Source organism: Centruroides sculpturatus, unplaced genomic scaffold, assembly GCF_000671375.1.
Source record: "Centruroides sculpturatus isolate CEXI.00-Female unplaced genomic scaffold, Cexi_2.0 scaffold23, whole genome shotgun sequence".
Classification (NCBI taxonomy): domain Eukaryota; kingdom Metazoa; phylum Arthropoda; class Arachnida; order Scorpiones; family Buthidae; genus Centruroides; species Centruroides sculpturatus.
In genome coordinates this window covers 1366429-1385737 of record NW_019384313.1, presented here as the reverse complement: position 1 = coordinate 1385737, position 19309 = coordinate 1366429, and the positions used below count along the sequence as shown (strand labels likewise).

The following is a 19309-nucleotide window of genomic DNA, read 5'->3' as shown; positions in this document are numbered from 1 at the left end:
TCCCTAAAAAACATTATTCTTCGCGAAAAAATTAGATAATTGCTATGAATAAAAGCTGTAAGAGAATTATTGCTTAAAAGAAAATCAGTAAAATTCTCAAATTATTGAAGAATAAATTGAATAAAAGTTCAAGTATAAATTTATTTAAAACTGAAATAAAATTGTTAGTAATGATTAGCTGTAAAAAATATATTTATAAAATAAATAAATTTTAAATATATAAGCAATTACATTGAATAAAAATTCAAATATAAATTTATTTAAAACGTGTATAAGTATATTTATTAATAAATGCTGCAATAAATTAGTGTTTATAATAAAAAGATATAAAATTTAAAAGTATACTAAATAATAAATAAAATCTGGAATATTCAAATTGAAATTAAAAGTGTAAAATAAGAAATATCCTGTAGAAATTCTTATCTTCGAATCTTGCACTCGTATTCTCTGAAAATATATGTATACGTAAATTTAACATTTACTGTTTATATAATAGTGTAGAAAAAATAACTTGACAAAAGCATATGTATATACCAGAAATCTTTTATCGTATGATAAATTTCCATGCAAGGATCTACACACAGGGGAACGCCACACTGTTTACAGGAATATGCTGATTCTTTCCTAGATCCATTTTTGATACAAACGATGCATCTTCTTGTTGCATGCTTTCTCGTACTTGTCGGTGAATTCCCTCTCAGAAAATGCCTCTCCAGGAGTCTGTTTGGGGTAATTTCCTGCATGTGTTTTCTTCTAGGAACTGGTTTTGTAACTCCAGCGATGTACTTCTCCGTAAGTTGGTCCACAAGTTGCAACCGGAAGTTCAGTTGAGTAAGTGTTCCTGTAAAATTATATGTATTGAAATATATAAATACTAAAGATAAAATAATTTTATATCTGAATTACATTATATTACAATATATAACGCATAAAAGCGATTAAAATGCAAACATATTTACCTCCACACTTTTTATACAGGATAAAAGAATTGAAGATTGTGATGTCCAATAGGTGACGAAACATTTTGTGATAATATTTTTTTAGGCGAGTCCTGGCAATCGAGTATGTTGTAATACACTGGTCCGCTAAATCGATTCCCCCCATTCCTTTACTGTACTCCACACAGACAAGTGGTTTTAATTTTTCTTCTCCACCTTACAATACAAAATTAAACAGATTTTAAAACTCAGCTAATATAAAATTACTATCTGAATAGACTTACTTTTGGTTTGTATTGGGACCACTTCAGCACCATGTACGGTCGATAGCATACATACTTCCTTCTTATCCTGCCACTTCAACGTCATCAACTTTTTTCTGTAGAATGCGATGAAATCTCCTTTCTTCAATTTCTTTTTTTTAATGTCTTCTGGCAGGTCCTTTCTGTTTTTTCTTAGCGTACCGACCGCATCTGTCTTAAAATCAACTAACAAATCAAAAAGTACAGGAGAAGTATAATAATTGTCTACGAATAACATATAACCCTTATTTAATAATTGATCCATCAAACATAATACTATTTTTGTTGATTTTAGCTGAGTTGATAAATCTAATCCTTGGACGTGTTGTTTTAAATCGGTTTCGCTTCCTGTATACATTATCATGTTGTATACGTAACCAGTGGAGGACTCGCAAAGTTGAAATGACTCCATCCCGTACCGGGCTCTTTTTTTGGGGATGTACACTCTCCACTGTAATCTACCCTTCCATAGCAATAGGCTCTCATCAATACTTATGTTTGTACCGGGAGTGTACGCTGATTGCCATTTCTGAAGTAAATAATCAAAAACAGGTTTTAATTTATACAGCCGTTTGTTTGTTGCTGTTGGGTCAAAAAGTGTGTTATCATTAAAATGTAAAAATTTTCTCAGTAGATAAAACCGATTTTCCGTCATGTTTTCGAAAAAAAAGGGCGTTTGTAGGATGCGATGTCTACAAAAAAATGATGAATTGGTAGGTTTTTGTAGTATTCCCTGTAAAATTATTAAGCCGAAAAAAAACTTGATTTCTTCCGTGTTTGTTTCATTCCATTCCTATTTAAAACAATATAAGTTAATATTTAATTAAATATGTAAATTTTCTATTCTAAATTTTCTAAATTTGATATATACCTTATCTCTGCTTCTACGTTTCATAAGAGATGATCTTCTTTTCTCTCGAATACATTGTTCGGCGAACAAATTAGTTTGATGAGTGATGTGTTTTGTAAGCTCATCATCGACAAAATATTCAAATATCTGGAGTGCTGTTGGTTTTTCGCCTAAATCAACGAGCAATTTTCCTAAAATTGTAGAAAATGTTTTATATATATAAAATATTCTGACTAACATTTTTCTATAATATTATATTTAAAATATATCTAACTATATAGCTTCACTTTTTGTTCTAAGTGGTGATAAACAGTATACATATTCCTATATATATTTGACTTGTTCGAAATTATTTTTATTCGTACCTTCTGCGAAAGTGGAAAAAGCTTCTCTTGGTTCTCCGTGTGGTATCCACGACTCACTTCCGAATGGATAATAGATGGTTTCCTCTTCGACTTCGCTAGATGCGCTAGATGACCCATATCCTAGTATCTCTTCTTGTCGTCCTTCTTCTCCCTCCTCTATTTCGTCTTCGGAGGACAAATCACTTTCGCTGTCGCTACTATGAACTAGCAACTCACTGATATCTGATATCTGTAGCCGTTTTTCGGAGCTTGGCCCAGCAATTGCGGATGGATTCATTTTACAAAATGCTTGAGAACAAGTAAGAAATAGAAGATACTAAAGGACGAGCATTATTTAGTAATGTCTCTAAGCCAATCAGCTTGAAGGACTGTTTAGACTAACCAATAAGGCAAAAGCTAACGTAAGGGCGTTTTTGAAATAATTTTCCTGTTTTAGAATAAATTAAATTCTATAATTATCTATCCAAAACTTTAATACCCCATCTTGAATATATTTTAAATTTATTATAAATATATATAATATATAAATTTATTATAATAATTTGACTGAAAACAAATCATTGTATTTCTAAACAAACTAAGTATCTGTAAAATTTTCATATATTAGTAAAATTATTAAATAGTAATAATGCCTTAACATTCAGAGGCGTTTAAATTTTTTAATTATCTATTGAAAAACACAAACATATTTATGTGTATCAATATGGTGGCGAGACTCGATTTAATTACTTTTTGATCTGACTTGTGAGACGTTCAACAAAGTGTGTTATTTTAATGCAGTTTTCATGTTTTTACTGATATATGTGCTCGATTACGATTATATTTTCGATTTCTACATTTTCTCTACTTTATAAATGTATAAAATATTTATGGGTGAAATCTGAGGTTTTTATTTACATTTTCTGAAATGTGAACTATAAATGCAAAAACTGACACTATTCAAATATCAACTCGATACAAATAATTTCAATTTTCTTTTATTGACATCAGATTTGTTAAATTTCACAGAATCGTATTAATTTTCAAACTCAGGGTAGTAAAGCTCACCATTTCTCCCTCTCTAGGCGGGACAATCTCCCCACATTCTTGGGGATACTGTTACATCACCCACCTGACACGTGTGAGAAAGCTGTGGACTGTCCATCACCACTTGCTGACATCCACACACCTGACACATGTCTGTCACATTATTACAAATTATAAATACCGCTCGGATAGAGAAAATACAATTGTTTTTTATTCAGCTATGGTGATACAGAATTGTAGGTCATGTGATAATCCGGAGGTCATCTCTCAGTAAGCGGTAATCTGTTCGGGTCTAAACTCATTTACAGAACATTGCATTCAATTTACAAGATGTTCAAATTTTTTTGTTTGATAAAAGAAATATTTACAAAAAAATATATGTAAAATAAAGCATTTAGATAACTTATTTTGTAGATAACTTTTATTTAGACAGCTTATTTTGTACGTTCCACAAATTACGTTTATTTTCACATAAATGAGTCTGAAGGAAAGCGGAAACGGAACCTACGTCAACTTCCTTGCAACTTCGCTGGCGATGTATTATGTCACGTGATTTGAAGTTGTTCAATGAACAGCTTTTTAAAATTTATTTTTTTTTATAAACTATATTTCTTACAGCGATTCACTAATAACAATTTTATTTAAGTTTAAAATAATTTTATATGTGAATTTTTATTGCATTTATTCTTAAATAATTTAACAATTTTATTGATTTTATTTTAAGCAATAATTCTCTTGCAGCTTTTATTCATAACAATTATCTAATTTTTTTGTGAAGAATAATGTTTTTTAGGGATTACAGCATAACCTTCGTTCAATGTATATATTGTAATATTTCAGATTCAAGATGTGTGCGTTTCGCGGTATTTTTCATTGTCGGGATTAAGATTGTGAATTTTTAAATATAAATTTTGATTTTCTTTACAAATAAAATACTTTTTATATCTCTATTTTAGTGTTTTGTAAAATTTTTATTAGTTATAGTAATGACGTCACTCTACCGTACGTAGAACACTCACTAACCCAGTTGCGCGGGAAAAGCAGGCGCGATAATTACTTTTTATGGAAGTATCAATAACTAATTACTTATTCTATGACAGATTTACAACGTGTCCTGTTTAAAAATCTAATTTTTAAGTTATTCGAATTTCGAAAAGTATTAAAATGTTTATTGTAACATTTAATTATTCCAAATTATAAATAGCGCTCGGATAAAGAAAATAAAATTGTTTTTATAGCGCTATTGTGAGATAGAACTGTAGGTCACGTGATAATCCGAAGGTCCTCTCTCAGTAAGCGGTAATCTGTTTTGGTCTGAACTCATTTACAGAACATTGCATCCAATTTACAAGTTGTACAAATTATTTCATTTGATAAAAGAAATATTTACAAAAAAATAAATGTAAAATAAAGCATTTAGATAAATTATATAAGCTTCTATAACACTATTTCGAATACGAACATTTTTCTCGCTGCTTATATTAGATTCTGGCCTCATTTACAAATTTGCTAAACATTGAAAAACAAAAATTTTAAAGTCGCGTTTTATATCAACTTTTCGGTCATTATTGATTATCAAAGCTACCACATTTACGAAGCGTGTGTAAACATTTCAAAAAGCTGTTCATTGAACAACTTCAAATCACGTGACATNAAAATGGATAAAACATTATTAAGTAATTATTATTTATTCGTATATATCGACTTCTTTCGAAGAAATAATCATTTATTGTACAGTTTATGTAAGCTGAAAATTATTCTCTTGTCTTTGATGAAACTTGTTACAATTTACTAATTTGTACAAAACATTAAATTTTAAACGATTACATTTGTTAAATTTGATTAATTTGTACCCAAAACATTAAATTATAAACATATTTTTTCATAATTCTCGGTGTTTTCTTTTGGTCACGTGATCGTTCTATATTTATCAACTTGGCGGGAGATTTCAGCAGCCATCTGTTTCCCATCTAATTTGCATATTTGTGATTGTGCATTACTAATCTTTATTAAACAAATGTAGACATTTTATATTATTTAAATCTGAGTGAAATAATAAAATAATTATATAAAATTTTTAGTGTTTAGCAGGAAAGTTTCAATTCCACGTGACGTTAGAGTCATCCAATGGTTCGCGGGAGATTTTGCGCAGTGATCTTTTCATATGTAATTTGCATAATTATAATGATAAATTACTAATCTTCATTAAATAGATATAGACATTTTATATTATTTAAATCTGACTGAATTAGTAAAATAATTATATAAAATTTTTAGTGTTTAGCAGAAAAGTTTCAATTCCACGTGACGTGAGCATCATCCAATGGTTCGCGGGAGATTTTGCGCAGTGATTTTTTTATATGTAATTTGCATAATTATAATGATAAATTACTAATATTTATTAAACAGATATAGGTATTGTGTATTAATTAAATTCATCAAGTTTAATGGAAGAATTTTTCAAAACTTTTAGCGTTTATTCAGAAAAATTTATCCTTTGGTCACGTGAGGAGTATTTTCAGTTTATCCCATATGCATCAGTTGGCGCCAGATTTCGTAGAGTTCGGATTACTGTTTTTCGTTATCTTCCGAAGTTCACAGCGATAAATTTTTATTTCGTGTATGGATACATTATGCGCCGGTTTTAATGGATATAAGTTGGAAAGTTTGCAGTGAATTTAGAACTTGTTTTAGAATATGCTACAGGAAAAAAAGTTAAAAAATAATTTATTTTCGACAATTACCGAGAACTGATCTTTGGATATAATACTTGGATATAAGTGAGAGTATGTATTATAGGCTTACTAATTTATTTGTGCATATAATTATCTAGTCCTAATTTCGAAATATGTTCTTATAGGGTTTATAAGCCTGTTATTTTGACATGTCTACTCTAATAGTGCTATTACGTAGAAATATATCAAAGACGGAATGGAGGATTTTAGAAAAACTTTAAGAATTTGTTTTGTTTATTATAATTAGTNCCCTCCGGGCGGGCCTCCGACTCCCGGAAGCCACGGGCGGGGGGCGAGGGCGCCGATTCCCGCCGGGCGTCCCCCGGGAGAGTCGGGGCTTCCGGCGTCCGCGTCGACGCGTAGTTGGTTCGGTAGGATTCTCCCTGCCAAGAAAAAAAAACGGAAAGGTAAGTCACCGGTGTCTCGACCCAGTCCCGGTCTTAAGGACGGTGGGACGGAGTAAAGAAAGGAAGGCGGTGGTTACTTCCAGTCGGAGGGACACCCTAACTAGGAGAAAGAAGCCGCGCAGGCGCCGAGCGTTTTCTCGGTCTCCTCGACTTGTACCGACGGAGAAAAGCACCTTTGCGCGGAAGGTACCGGTAAAGCGGGAGGAGGGGAGGGAATAGGAGAGACGTTTGGCGGGAGTGCCGCCCGAGGGAGAGGGAGGAGAAAAGCGCAAAAATAAGGACGGGCCGACGGCCACGGAGTAAAGTTATCCGGCCGGCGATATAAATAGTCGGGCGTCGAAAGTAAATTTTCCGACGTCAACGACTCTACTCCGAGGTAACCGCGCGGTATTAATAATTCCCGAAAGTGGAGAAAGGCGAGAAGCGCTCCGCCGTCGTCGGCATAATTCGTTCATTATTGAAAGTAATTATTACGGCAGACGTTAACGTTAATATTGTTTACCGAAGAAAGGCGGAAGTAAATGCTCCGTTTCATAAATTATTTTCCGGACAAAACGCCGCCTAACCAGAAACTACCGTTTTACGTTCTTTTTTTGCATCGGTCGGAACGTACCGGACCACTTTTAGACGTTACGTAATGGCAAGCGCCAGCCAATCTTCTCCAAACTGGCAATTGGCTCCGCTCTTAAAATTTCCATCTCCGTCGCTAAGAAATTCATTTAATTAATTAAGAAAACGGTGGTAAAACAAATACAGTAGATCCCCCTATAAAACCGTTTCCTATAGTTATGATTCCTATAAAAATTGTGGCATTATCCGTAAACAACGGTAAAAATAACTCCTATAATACGTAAAACGTCATCGGGCAGCCGAACTACTTACCCGCCGTCCGTAGCGCCACGCTACGGAGAGATTTCTATCGTCTGGACAGTATTATATAAATTATATATAAATTAGGTACTGTACATATAATTATATATTAATTATATATAAATTAGGTACTGTATATATAATTATATATTAACTTAATTTATTGTAACTTTATTATAATTAAATATATATTTTTCGCCGTCTAGCGTCACGCTACGGCGAGTTAGGCGACCTATCGTCTGTTTAGTACTGTAATTTTATACATTTCTTGTGAAAGAAACATTTCTTATTTAACGGCCATAAAAATTATTTATATTAATGATGTCTCCAAAGGTCAACGAAGTTTTAGCAGAAAAATAATATCAGAAATAGCGGCCGCAATTTGATGCGCTGTTCCGCGACGAAACCAAGCTTTAGCAACGAGCGTAGTCAAAGGGTACACACTCGGTAAGTAATCCTACAATTTTTTGTTTATAACGTAGTTTATACGGATTATTTTCAAAAAAATATACGTATTTTGGAAATGTTGAGTCGAATTAGTCTAGAATCGATTAATTTTATGAAAGAAAACCTTTCAAACAGCCGTAGTCCGTAAACTATGATTCCTACAAAATTGATTCATAAAGGACGGAACGTATCTACCGTCTTATAGGGGGATCTACTGTAAATTAAAAAATAAAAACCAATGAATTTGTTAACGCAAACAAAGTGTTATTAATGGGCAAAGAAAGGAAACGTTATTAATGCCGCGATTCGCATAATTTCGCGGCGTTGTCGAGTTTTCTGCCGCGATTCGCATAATTTCGCGGCGTTGTCGGGTTTTCTGTCGCGATTCGCGAAATTTCGCGGCGTTGTTGGGTTCCATGTCGCGTTGTACAGAATTTCGCGGCGTTGTCGAGCTATATGCCGCGATTGGCAAAATTTCGCGGCGTTGTCGGGTTTTATGCCGCGATTCGCAAAATTTCGCGGCGTTGTCGGGTTCCATGCCGCGATTTGCAAAATTTCGCGGCGTTGTTGGGTTCCATGTCGCGTTGTACAGAATTTCGCGGCGTTGTCGAGCTATATGCCGCGATTTGCAAAATTTCGCGGCGTTGTCGGGTTTTATGCCGCGATTCGCAAAATTTCGCGGCGTTGTCGGGTTCCATGCCGCGATTCGCAAAATTTCGCGGCGTTGTCGATTTTAATGCCGCGATTCGCATAATTTCGCGGCGTTGTCGGGTTTTCTGCCGCGATTCGCGAAATTTCGCGGCGTTGTTGGGTTCCATGTCGGTTCCGCAAAAATTCGCGGCGTTGTCAAGTTACATGCCGCGTTTCGCTAAATTTCGCGGCGTTGTTGGGCTCCATGCCGAGTTTCGCTAAATTTCGCGGCGTTGTCGGGCTCCATGCCGCGTTTCGCTTAATTTCGCGGCGTTGTCGGGTTGAATGTCGCATTTTGCGAAATTTCGCGGCGTTGTCGAGTTTCATGTTGCGTTCTGCGCAAAATTTTTCGACATTGATTATGTGATTATATACGTGCAAATTTGTATATTTTAAGTTTTTATATACGTGCAAATTCGCATATTTCAAATATATATAATATTCGTTTTACTTTAAAACGCAATCAGCAAAATTTTGCAAAATAATTAAGCTGATATATACGTCAAAAATCGCTTATTTAAAAAATTTATTATATTAGCTTGACTATAGAACGCAATTTCCGACATCTAGTGGCATTATTAAGAAACTTCTTTTCTTTCAGTTGCATACTACCAAAAAGTGTAAATTGACTATTTAACGAAACGATTTAGTGTTTGAGAGTTAGTAGCGTTTATTGTCGGCGCTTTTTGAAAAATTTTAAATAATTGTTTTATTTTTTGCGAGTAATTGCTTAATTCTTGTTTTTACTTTATTTTATTTCGTATACGCCGACTATTCGCTGCCATTTTTTTTATGTATTTTACTTATAAAAAAAATATTATTATTGTTTTTTAATGATATTAATCGTTTTTGTACTTATTAAATAAAAAATAAAAAAATAATAATAATGCCGCGAATTTTCGCGAATTTCGTCGTAAAATAAAACTTTTTCAATATATTTACGAAATATGCGATTATACACGTTCATGTAAAATTAATAATGCCGCGAGATGTCGCAAATTGCGTTTTATAGTCAAGCTAATATAATAAATTTTATAAATATTCGATTTTTTACGTATATTTCAGCTTAATTATTTTGCAAAATATAGCTGATTTGCGTTATAAGGTAAAACGAATATTATATATATTTAAAATATGCGTATTTGCACGTATATAATAACTTAATCAATGTCGAAAAATTTCGCGCAAAACGCAGCATGGAACTTGACAACGCCGCGAAATTTTGCGAATCGCGGGATGGAGCCTAACAACGCCGCGAAATATAGCGAAACGCGGCATGGAACCCGACAACGCCGCGAAATTTTAAATAATTGTTTTATTTTTTGCATTAGTTGCTTAATTTTTTCTTTTTTAAAATACTGGTTACGAAGCTCAATTGTTTCTGTATTTAACAAAGCAAACCGCGTCGTTATCAAGCCGAGTTTACATTAATTAAAACTACGTGATTTACGACTAGGTGTCAACCCAGACGAGTCAAATGGCGTAGGGTGCGGTGTGCGTTTTGAACCGATTCGTATTAAATATATACAAAGTTCTATAAATGCTTACGATATGTTTACTTTTTTGTCACATGCTTATAATAATTAAATTTTGATTACTAATTAATGATTATTACGTGAGTAAAAAGAATTACGCTGCTTAACTCTATGCAATCAAATAATTATGCCCGTCTTATCTAGTCGTGTACACGTATTTATAAGTTTATAAACGATTTAACGGCAAGGAAATGAACCGAAATCTTAATTTTTAAAAATATTTTTATTAAAACAAAAAATTAAAAAAATACAAATGAAGATTTTCAATTACATACAAATAAATCACGATATACAAAGATTCGTAACAATTCTTACATATAAATATTTCGATATATATACAAATTATATGTACTGTACAAGCAAACACATTAACAATACTTTTATTATATTACTAATTTCTAAAAATTTAATTTGATAATAATGAATTAGATTCTGCTATATATATATATATGAGATTATTCGTCATACGTTACCCAAGTTTACAGAATAATTAAACAAATTACCATTAAACATTCACAGAATAAATTCTGCATTACACCTGTAAATTCGGTATAGAAATAAACGTGTAAAAACCAATGCCTCACCTTTAGAATTACTTGATTCCGATAAATTCGAATCGTCACGGGAAGTACCGGCTATCGATGGCTCCGACATTGAAGGTTNTAATAATAATGAATTAGATTATGCTAATATATATATATATATATAAAAGATTATTCGTCATACGTTACCCAAGTTTACAAAATAATTAAACAAATTACCATTAAGGAATCACAGAATAAATTCTGCATTAGATCTGTAAATTCGGTATAGAAATAAACGTGTAAAAACAAATTCCTCACCTTTAGAATTATTTGATTCCGATAAATTAGTCGAGATGGATTATCGGAGGACTTTCGATTATTCCGACTTCGTCCTTGGTCGATTTGGGTATTTTATTATCCGCAAACGACGTGAAAGATTTTTCTTCCCGGTACGAGGATAAAAGTTGGGGTTCTGACGACTTAACTTTAGAGGGAATCTCGACCGATTCACTGGAGCTTCTCTTCCTCCGTTTTATTTCCCTCGATAGCGAAGTACCGGCTAACGATGGCTCCGACATTGAAGGTTCTTCACGAGGATCGTCGGGAACGCTTTGGTTTAAACCGGTTTGACTGGACGTCGCTGGAGGTTCTATAAAAACGTTAACATTTAAAATAATGTATAAAATGAATTTATTTATGAAATAAATCAGTTACCAGTATCGAAACTTGCAGACGAATATTGAAGAGAAAAATCCCTAGTTGCAGAATTTTCGGACAATCGATCGTTATCATCTGTCCTTACATCGCTTATTTTAATTTCATTCGAAATAGGTGTAGATGTGGATGCTATAACGAATGTCGATGGGTCGGACGTAGTTGTTGAAACAAGATTCTGCAACGATATCGGCACGGATGGAGCTTCAAATTCGAAATGTTCACTTTCATTTTCCTGAAAATATAAAGTATATTAACCAAAATTGTTATGTAATTATATTAGCTTCGTATTACGTTTTTAATCTATAAATTTTCGAAATACGAAGACATTTAAATAACAATTTACGAAATAAAATGATATATGCTCACCTGTACGATCTCGATCTCATCGTCGTCTTCGAGATAGATTATCGGGGTATTTTCGATTATTTCGACTTCGTCCTGGGTCGATTCGGGTATTTTATTATCTGCAAACGACGTAAAAGATTTTTTTTTTCGGTACCGAGATAAAAGTGGAGGTTCTAACGGCTTAACTGTAGAGGGAATCTCAACCACGTCATCCGATTCACTTGAACTTCTCTTCCTCCTCCGTTTTCTTTTCCTCGGTAGCGAAGTACAAACTTCGACAGATTCATTTGCCATTTCTTCCGGAGCTTCTTCGGATTGAATTAAACCTTTTATTTTCAGCGCTTCTGCAGTCTTTAAAAGTCTAGCAAGTTGACTTCTCGGGATATTAATTTCGCCGTTATAAATAAAATCCAGAATCATTTTCAGATCGGAATACTTCGTATCGATTAGGACAATAACGGGATATTGATTCGGATTATCCATAAAAATATTTTTAAAGAATGGACTACTCGCGCTCAGTATCAATCTGTGCGCTTTCATTATTTTTCCTTCGCAAGATAGAGTGACGTCCGTCAAACCTTCCGTAGTCAATAACTGCTTGAAACTAGACACAAGATCTTTCTCGTGATTATTCCACGTAAATTGAAACGATTGACTTCCCATATTTGATACCTACGGTCTAAATATATAAATTTTAAAATATTATTTTTACTTCTCGTTTTAAAATTAGATTAAAAATAATTATAATTGAAATGTGGCTTACCAAAATTCTATNATAACTGTCGAGAATTGAAGTTAATTTATAACCGTCTTCATTTTCTGATTGGTCATAAACGGCAGATTCTAATACTCCGATTGGACGATTAATGCTATTGGACGGTTTGAACGTTTTTAGAACATTAGGCAACGCCTCATAACGGAAAATCCGTAACGGATAACGTTAACGAATCTAATATTCAAATTCTAACGGCTATAAAATTAAATTTAATTAAAATTGTTTTTAAATTTTTAATAGGCAAAAATTTCGATTATTCATTTTTTAAATTAATTATAATGTGCAACACAAAGGAGTTTTTGCCAAACTTTCCAAAGGGGATCGGGCCGAGCCCACGGTATTTTAATATCAATCGATACATGTAAAGTTTAAAACATTCTGCGAATATACACTGCCGGCCATTAAAATTACTACACCAGGAAGGAAAGCGAAGATCAGAATCATGTTTACAGTATAATTGAGGAAAACACGATTAAATTGGCGTGTAATCTTGAGGTATGGAGCACTCGGCATATTGTAGTATTTTTGGGGCAAATTTCTTATTTGTTGCCTACCGCCTTTACGTTATAGCAATTTTAATGTTGAGCAGTGTAAAAACGCTATGTTAGGTATACAAAATTGTAAATTCGAAAGAACTTATGATCTAACTTTAAAAAAAATGTTTTTTCGATAGTATTTTAATTATTTTCGAATTCCTCACAATTTCCGTTTGTACCCAAAATTTGAAGACAAGTGTTAATTTGTTTTTTTCTCGTTCAGTTGTCATAGAAGACTGAAAACAATTAAACTTTTTTTGATTCTCGTTTTTAAATTATATTCGAAATTGCAAGTCTTTTTATGTTTACTTTTTATCTTGAAAATTTGCTCAAGTATATATATTTGAGTAAAGATTTTAAATCACTCTGCCAGGAATAGGACCACAACTCACCTCTGTTGTCAGTATTTTATTTCGACAGAAATTGAATATGAACGAGAAACAAAATAACTAACGTAACTTATTATTTCTGTTCGTAAAATAAACGAAGAATAAAGATAACAATTTGATAAAATTATATCTTTTTACGTCTTTTATCTTGTAATTGATTTCGGAAGATAATTTGCAATTATTGCTTCACGTTTGAAGCTGTGAGGATACTTTCTCTTCGTTACAAGTTCTAAATGTCAAATGTTTTCGGTGATGCGCTAATGGAGTACCAACGAATAATGGACAAAACACATAAAAGTATTTGAAGATTCCTTTAAAACTGATGTTTTGAATAAATTAATTCGTGTATTTTGTTTCAGACAGAAGATATTCTTGCAGCATTTCTTCTGACTGAAAATTGGAATGATACAGAAACAAAATATGAAAAGTTCGTTTTCAAATTTGATTTACGAGTGCAATACTCGTTTTGAAGTCAAGTTGACCAGGAAGATCTTATGAAACCGGAATGTCATCTGTTACCCTAAACTCTTCATTTGCAACGAATCTAACTTTATCAAAACTTTCCAGTTTTTTAAAAGTTTTTATTACAAAGGCCTATATCTGAGTCTAACAACAGTAAATCTTACGACTGATCATTATCTATGTAAACTTAATGATGCTGTATTAGATGTTTGTACCGAAGATTAGCTACAAGTAATAATTGAATCACTTGTTAAACATCATTGCATTTTATTATAATTTGATTACTATCATAAAACACTTTATTACAACAATAAACGGAAAATTCATATTTATAAAATTTGTAAACTATATTTTGGAAATTATATAAAAAAATTGTTTTAACAGTGATATACTCAGCAATGTCTATAAAACTTGCAAAATTAATTTTAGAACTTAATCGCCAGTTAAAGCTAGAAATTTATTAACATTAATCAAGCATTTCTATACTCAATAATGCCCAGAAAGTATTTGAGATATACAAAAATTTTACCTATAGAATATGAGAAATATATTTGTATTTAAGCACAAGAATTTAAAAAAAATTAAAAATTAATAAAAAAATTTTAATTTTGTCACAAGAATATTTTTTCTTACAGCAATCGCGAGAAAGACAGAACGAAGAAGTGAAACCCGCCAACACACTGCTATTATTAAGAGAAGGAGGATTGAGGAGAAGAACATTGGAAATGTTTGAGGCTGACAAACTTCCCTTTCATTCAGATGAACCTTCTTCTAAACAATAATTGATAAGTAAATGGAAAAAAAGACAAACTAATAAGAAGATTAACCGAAAAATTTCAAAATACATTTTTTAACCAAATTTTCGAAATAATTTATACTACTTGTGCTTAACCCTGGGTTAGTGCAGTGGGGTGTTTCGCCACCCCCAACGTTTTAAAAGTTGCACTATTCATAGATTTCGCAAAAAATATTTGTATCCTCTTCAGTAGCTTCATGGTTTTATGTATAGAGCATGCTCAGAAATTACTACGATGCTGCAGAAATTCCAGTAAGAGAAAAACAACAGTTCTCAGTGGGGTGTCCAAACACCCCACAGTATNCGGAATATCTTACTGTTCACGAGAAATTACAATAAAAGAGAGAAAATTATAATAAATATGAAATTTGAGACGGCCATCTATCGACATACATCGAATTTAAACTTCCCGCCATCATCTGATTGGTTAAAAAATTTAGTATTCCTAATTGGCTCACATCATAGAAAATTGGGCGTGACTTCTGTAAATGACGCAACCGCTAGAGCTCCGATGCAACCCGGAAAAGCCGACAATATACGTCATCAGTCTAACGGTCCTTGTCTGACCTAGTTTTTACGAAATAAACATTAGAGTAAAACGTAGTAAGACGTAGTAAATTATAGTAAAACGGTCTTCTCTAATATTCGCAGTACTTTGTAAAGTTTGAATTTCAATTAAATAAATACTATTTAGTTCGTAAACATTAAAAATACATCATTAAGTAGAAAAATAACATAAAACTTTATTTTTTAGTATAATACAATTTACAAAGTCAAAAGTACCTATATAGTAACATTACGGAAAAACTAGAGCGAAACAAAGTCAACTAATTTAAATAAATTCAGTTCATTATATAACTGTCGATACGCTTGCCTTCATCAGTTTCCTAAACAAAATTCGAAAACTTCAATTAATCCTGTAAATATTTTATACGCCATTACTATTCGAATGGCATAACATTACATCAATCCTCAATTTTACATATATTTGTAATTACAGTTACAAATTAAATAAAAAATATATTAGGTATAAACTCTAAACCGTAATAATCAAAACAAAATTGTTAAAGTATAAATTTTTCAAATATTTTCTGATCGAGTAATACGCGATGCTTTTTTCATATTAGTCTAGTCATATTCTACGAATACTTTCTATATTCACATCTATTTAGATTCATCTAATTACACTTAAAATGTAAAAATAATCTACCAACAAATTAATTTCCTAATAAATAGAGTACTTGCTAATTGAACTTGTATTCTTCTTTCACGTTGTTTTACGAAATAGCACTAAATCGGTAAAAATTCTAACTTACAGGCTTATAAACACTAAAAAAACATAAATGTTTCGAAATTAAGACTAGATAATTATATGCACAAATAAATTAGTAAGCCTATAATACATACTCTCACTTATATCCAAGTATTATATCCAAAGATCAGTTCTCGATAATTGTCGATAATAAATTATTTTTTAACTTTTCTTCCTGTAGCATATTCTGAAACAAGTTCTAAATTCACAACAGAATTTCCACCTTTTATCCACTAAAAACAGCGCATCCAACAGTGTATCCATACACGAAATAAAAATTTATCGCAGTGAACTTCGGAAGATAACGAAAAACAGTAAACTGAACTCTACGAAATCTGGCGCCAACTGATGAATATGGGATAAACTGAAAATACTCCTCACGTGACCAAAGGATAAATTTTTCTGAATAAACGCTAAAAGTTTTGAAAAATTCTTCCATGAAACTCGATGAATTTAATTAATACACAATATCTATATATGTTTAATAAATATTAGTAATTTACCATTATAATTATGCAAATTACATATAAAAAAATCACTGCGCAAAATCTCCCGCGAACCATTGGATGATGCTCACGTCACGTGGAATTGAAACTTTCCTGCTAAACACTAAAAATTTTATATAATTATTTTATTATTTCACTCAGATTTAAATAATATAAAATGTCTACATTTGTTTAATAAAGATTAGTAATGCACAATCACAAATATGCAAATTAGATGGGAAACAGATGGCTGCTGAAATCTCCCGCCAAGTTGATAAATATAGAACGATCACGTGACCAAAAGAAAACACCGAGAATTATAAAAAAATATGTTTATAATTTAAGGTTTGGGTACAAATTAATCAAATTTAACAAATGTCATCGTTTAAAATTTAATGTTTTGTACAAATTAGTAAATTGTAACAAGTTTCATCAAAGACAAGAGAATAATTTTCAGCTTACATAAACTGTACAATAAATGATTATTTCTTCGAAAGAAGTCGATATATACGAATAAATAATAATTACTTAATAATGTTTTATCCATTTTAAGTCGTTATTCTAAAAGTTAAGCTATTTAGTTCGTGTTTGGCTTTAATATAAGTGTTTCCGAGTATTTTTCTGTAAAATTCAATTTATTCAACAGAAACAAAGATAAGATATTAAATATAAACAGCACAATACAATAATTTTTACGTAAATTGAGTGTAAATACAGAAAAAAACGAATTATATCAAAGATGCGACGAATAAGCTGACATCTCTCCAACACAGCGTATAATTCATAGGCAAATTTTTGCTTGGTTTCGACTGTTTTTTGTAGATAAAAAGTTAATGTTTTATGATAAAAGTACGTATTCTTAGTGAAAGAAGGTTAAAGTATCAAAATATAATATTCAATCGTAAAAATATTCATATATGTCGATATTAGAAATGTATAAATTTTTTCGATATTTGAAATATTATTACAAAAACATTATATATGTGAAACACGGGCCATAAACAACCTCTTTCTGTCAAATAGATTATAGATTAGACAGGTTTATTTAGAAAAATTCAATCGCGAATACCTGACGTTAAATGTACAGACAGTACAGTATGCTTTTTATGTGAGAGTATCTGCGTTTACAAATTAACAGAATTTTCAGTTTTTTACACATTATTATGCTATAATCTAGGAAACTATGTGTAATATATAATACATACTACAGAAAGAGTAATAAAGGAAGAATACAGCATTGTAACTAATGTATTACCGAAAGTTTTATTCATATAGGTAATTAATTTTATCAAGAAACATTTCTCCAAAAGAAAATTGTCGCTATTTCACGTAAATATAAGTAAATTTTATTATAATTTAGATAAAAACACATTTTTCCCCACGCATGGCTTCTTTCCCTCCCTCCTAATCTTAAAGTTGAAACATTCCATTTCATTGTTTGATGTAATAATTACGATAAAAATGACTTCTAAATAAAATAATAATACTCAAAGTAGGTTAATATATATTGTCATGGGTCTCAGGTGTGATATAATATAATGGTCGATATAATAATATTTTGTCACGTGCTCCATGTGTTGCAGTTTGTAGCTGTAATTGAAGGTAATGTATAAGGAAACAAAATGTTTATATTATCAATAGAAGCCAGAAGAAACAGACGATCACAGATATGACTATCAAGGACATTCTATAAATCTTTTCAAATTTCTAATAATTTACCGAAAAATTTTAAATGTTGCTTTTATGTATTCATAAATATTTATTTGCCCAACTGTTACCTAAATTGGTTTAAAATGTGTACAAACTTATTTTGTACGTTTTAGAATTTACGTTTATTTTCACATAAATGAGTCTGAAGGAAAGCGGAAACGGAACCTACGTCAACTTCCTTGCAACTTCGCTGGCGATGTAAATGTCACGTGATTTGAAGTTGTTCAATGAACAGCTTTTTGAAATGTTTACACACGCTTCGTAAATGTGGTTGCTTTGATAATCAATAATGACCGAAAAGTTGATATAAAACGCGACTTTAAAATTTTTGTTTTTCAATGTTTAGCAAATTTGTAAATGAGGTCAGAATCTAATATAAGCAGCGAGAAAAATGTTCGTATTCGAAATAGTGTTATAGAAAATTATATAATTTATCTAAATGCTTTATTTTACATTTATTTTTTTGTAAATATTTCTTTTATCAAATAAAATAATTTGTACAACTTGTAAATTGGATGCAATGTTTTGTAAATGAGTTCAGACCAAAACAGATTACTGCTTACTGAGAGAGGACCTTCGGATTATCACGTGACCTACAGTTCTATCTCACAATAGCGCTATAAAAATAATTTTATTTTCTTTATCCGAGCGCTATTTATAATTTGGAATAATTAAATGTTACAATAAACATTTTAATACTTTTCGAAATTCGAATAACTTAAAAATTAGATTTTTAAACAGGACACGTTGTAAATCTGTCATAGAATAAGTAATTAGTTATTGATACTTTTATAAAAAGTAATTATCGCGCCTGCTTTTCCCGCGCAACTGGGTTAGTGAGTGTTCTACATACGGTAGAGTGACGTCATTACTATAACTAATAAAAATTTTACAAAACACTAAAATAGAGATATAAAAAGTATTTTATTTGTAAAGAAAATCAAAATTTATATTTAAAAATTCACAATCTTAATCCTGACAATGAAAAATACCGCGAAACGCACACATCTTGAATCTGAAATATTACAATATATACATTGAACGAAGGTTATGCTGTAATCCCTAAGAAACATTTTTCTTCACAAAAAAAATT

At 31.5% G+C, this 19309-nt stretch overlaps 2 protein-coding genes across 2 annotated transcripts; both read right to left on the bottom strand.

Moving 5' to 3' along the window:
* Window positions 1-286: 286 nt before the first annotated feature.
* LOC111622439 (piggyBac transposable element-derived protein 4-like) lies at window positions 287-2940 on the bottom strand. Its single transcript, XM_023364818.1, has 6 exons — window positions 2456-2940; window positions 2112-2281; window positions 1223-2033; window positions 960-1154; window positions 535-841; window positions 287-445 (listed from the first exon to the last, which is right to left on the bottom strand). Coding segments are annotated over exons 1-6 (1761 nt in total). The 5' UTR covers window positions 2733-2940; the 3' UTR covers window positions 287-444.
* Window positions 2941-11033: 8093 nt separating this feature from the next.
* On the bottom strand, window positions 11034-12414 carry LOC111622635 (protein tramtrack, alpha isoform-like). The gene is made up of 3 exons (XM_023365044.1): window positions 11773-12414; window positions 11404-11638; window positions 11034-11338 (listed from the first exon to the last, which is right to left on the bottom strand). Exons 1-3 carry the CDS (start codon window positions 12412-12414, stop codon window positions 11034-11036), a joined length of 1182 nt encoding a protein of 393 aa, XP_023220812.1.
* Window positions 12415-19309: the final 6895 nt, after the last annotated feature.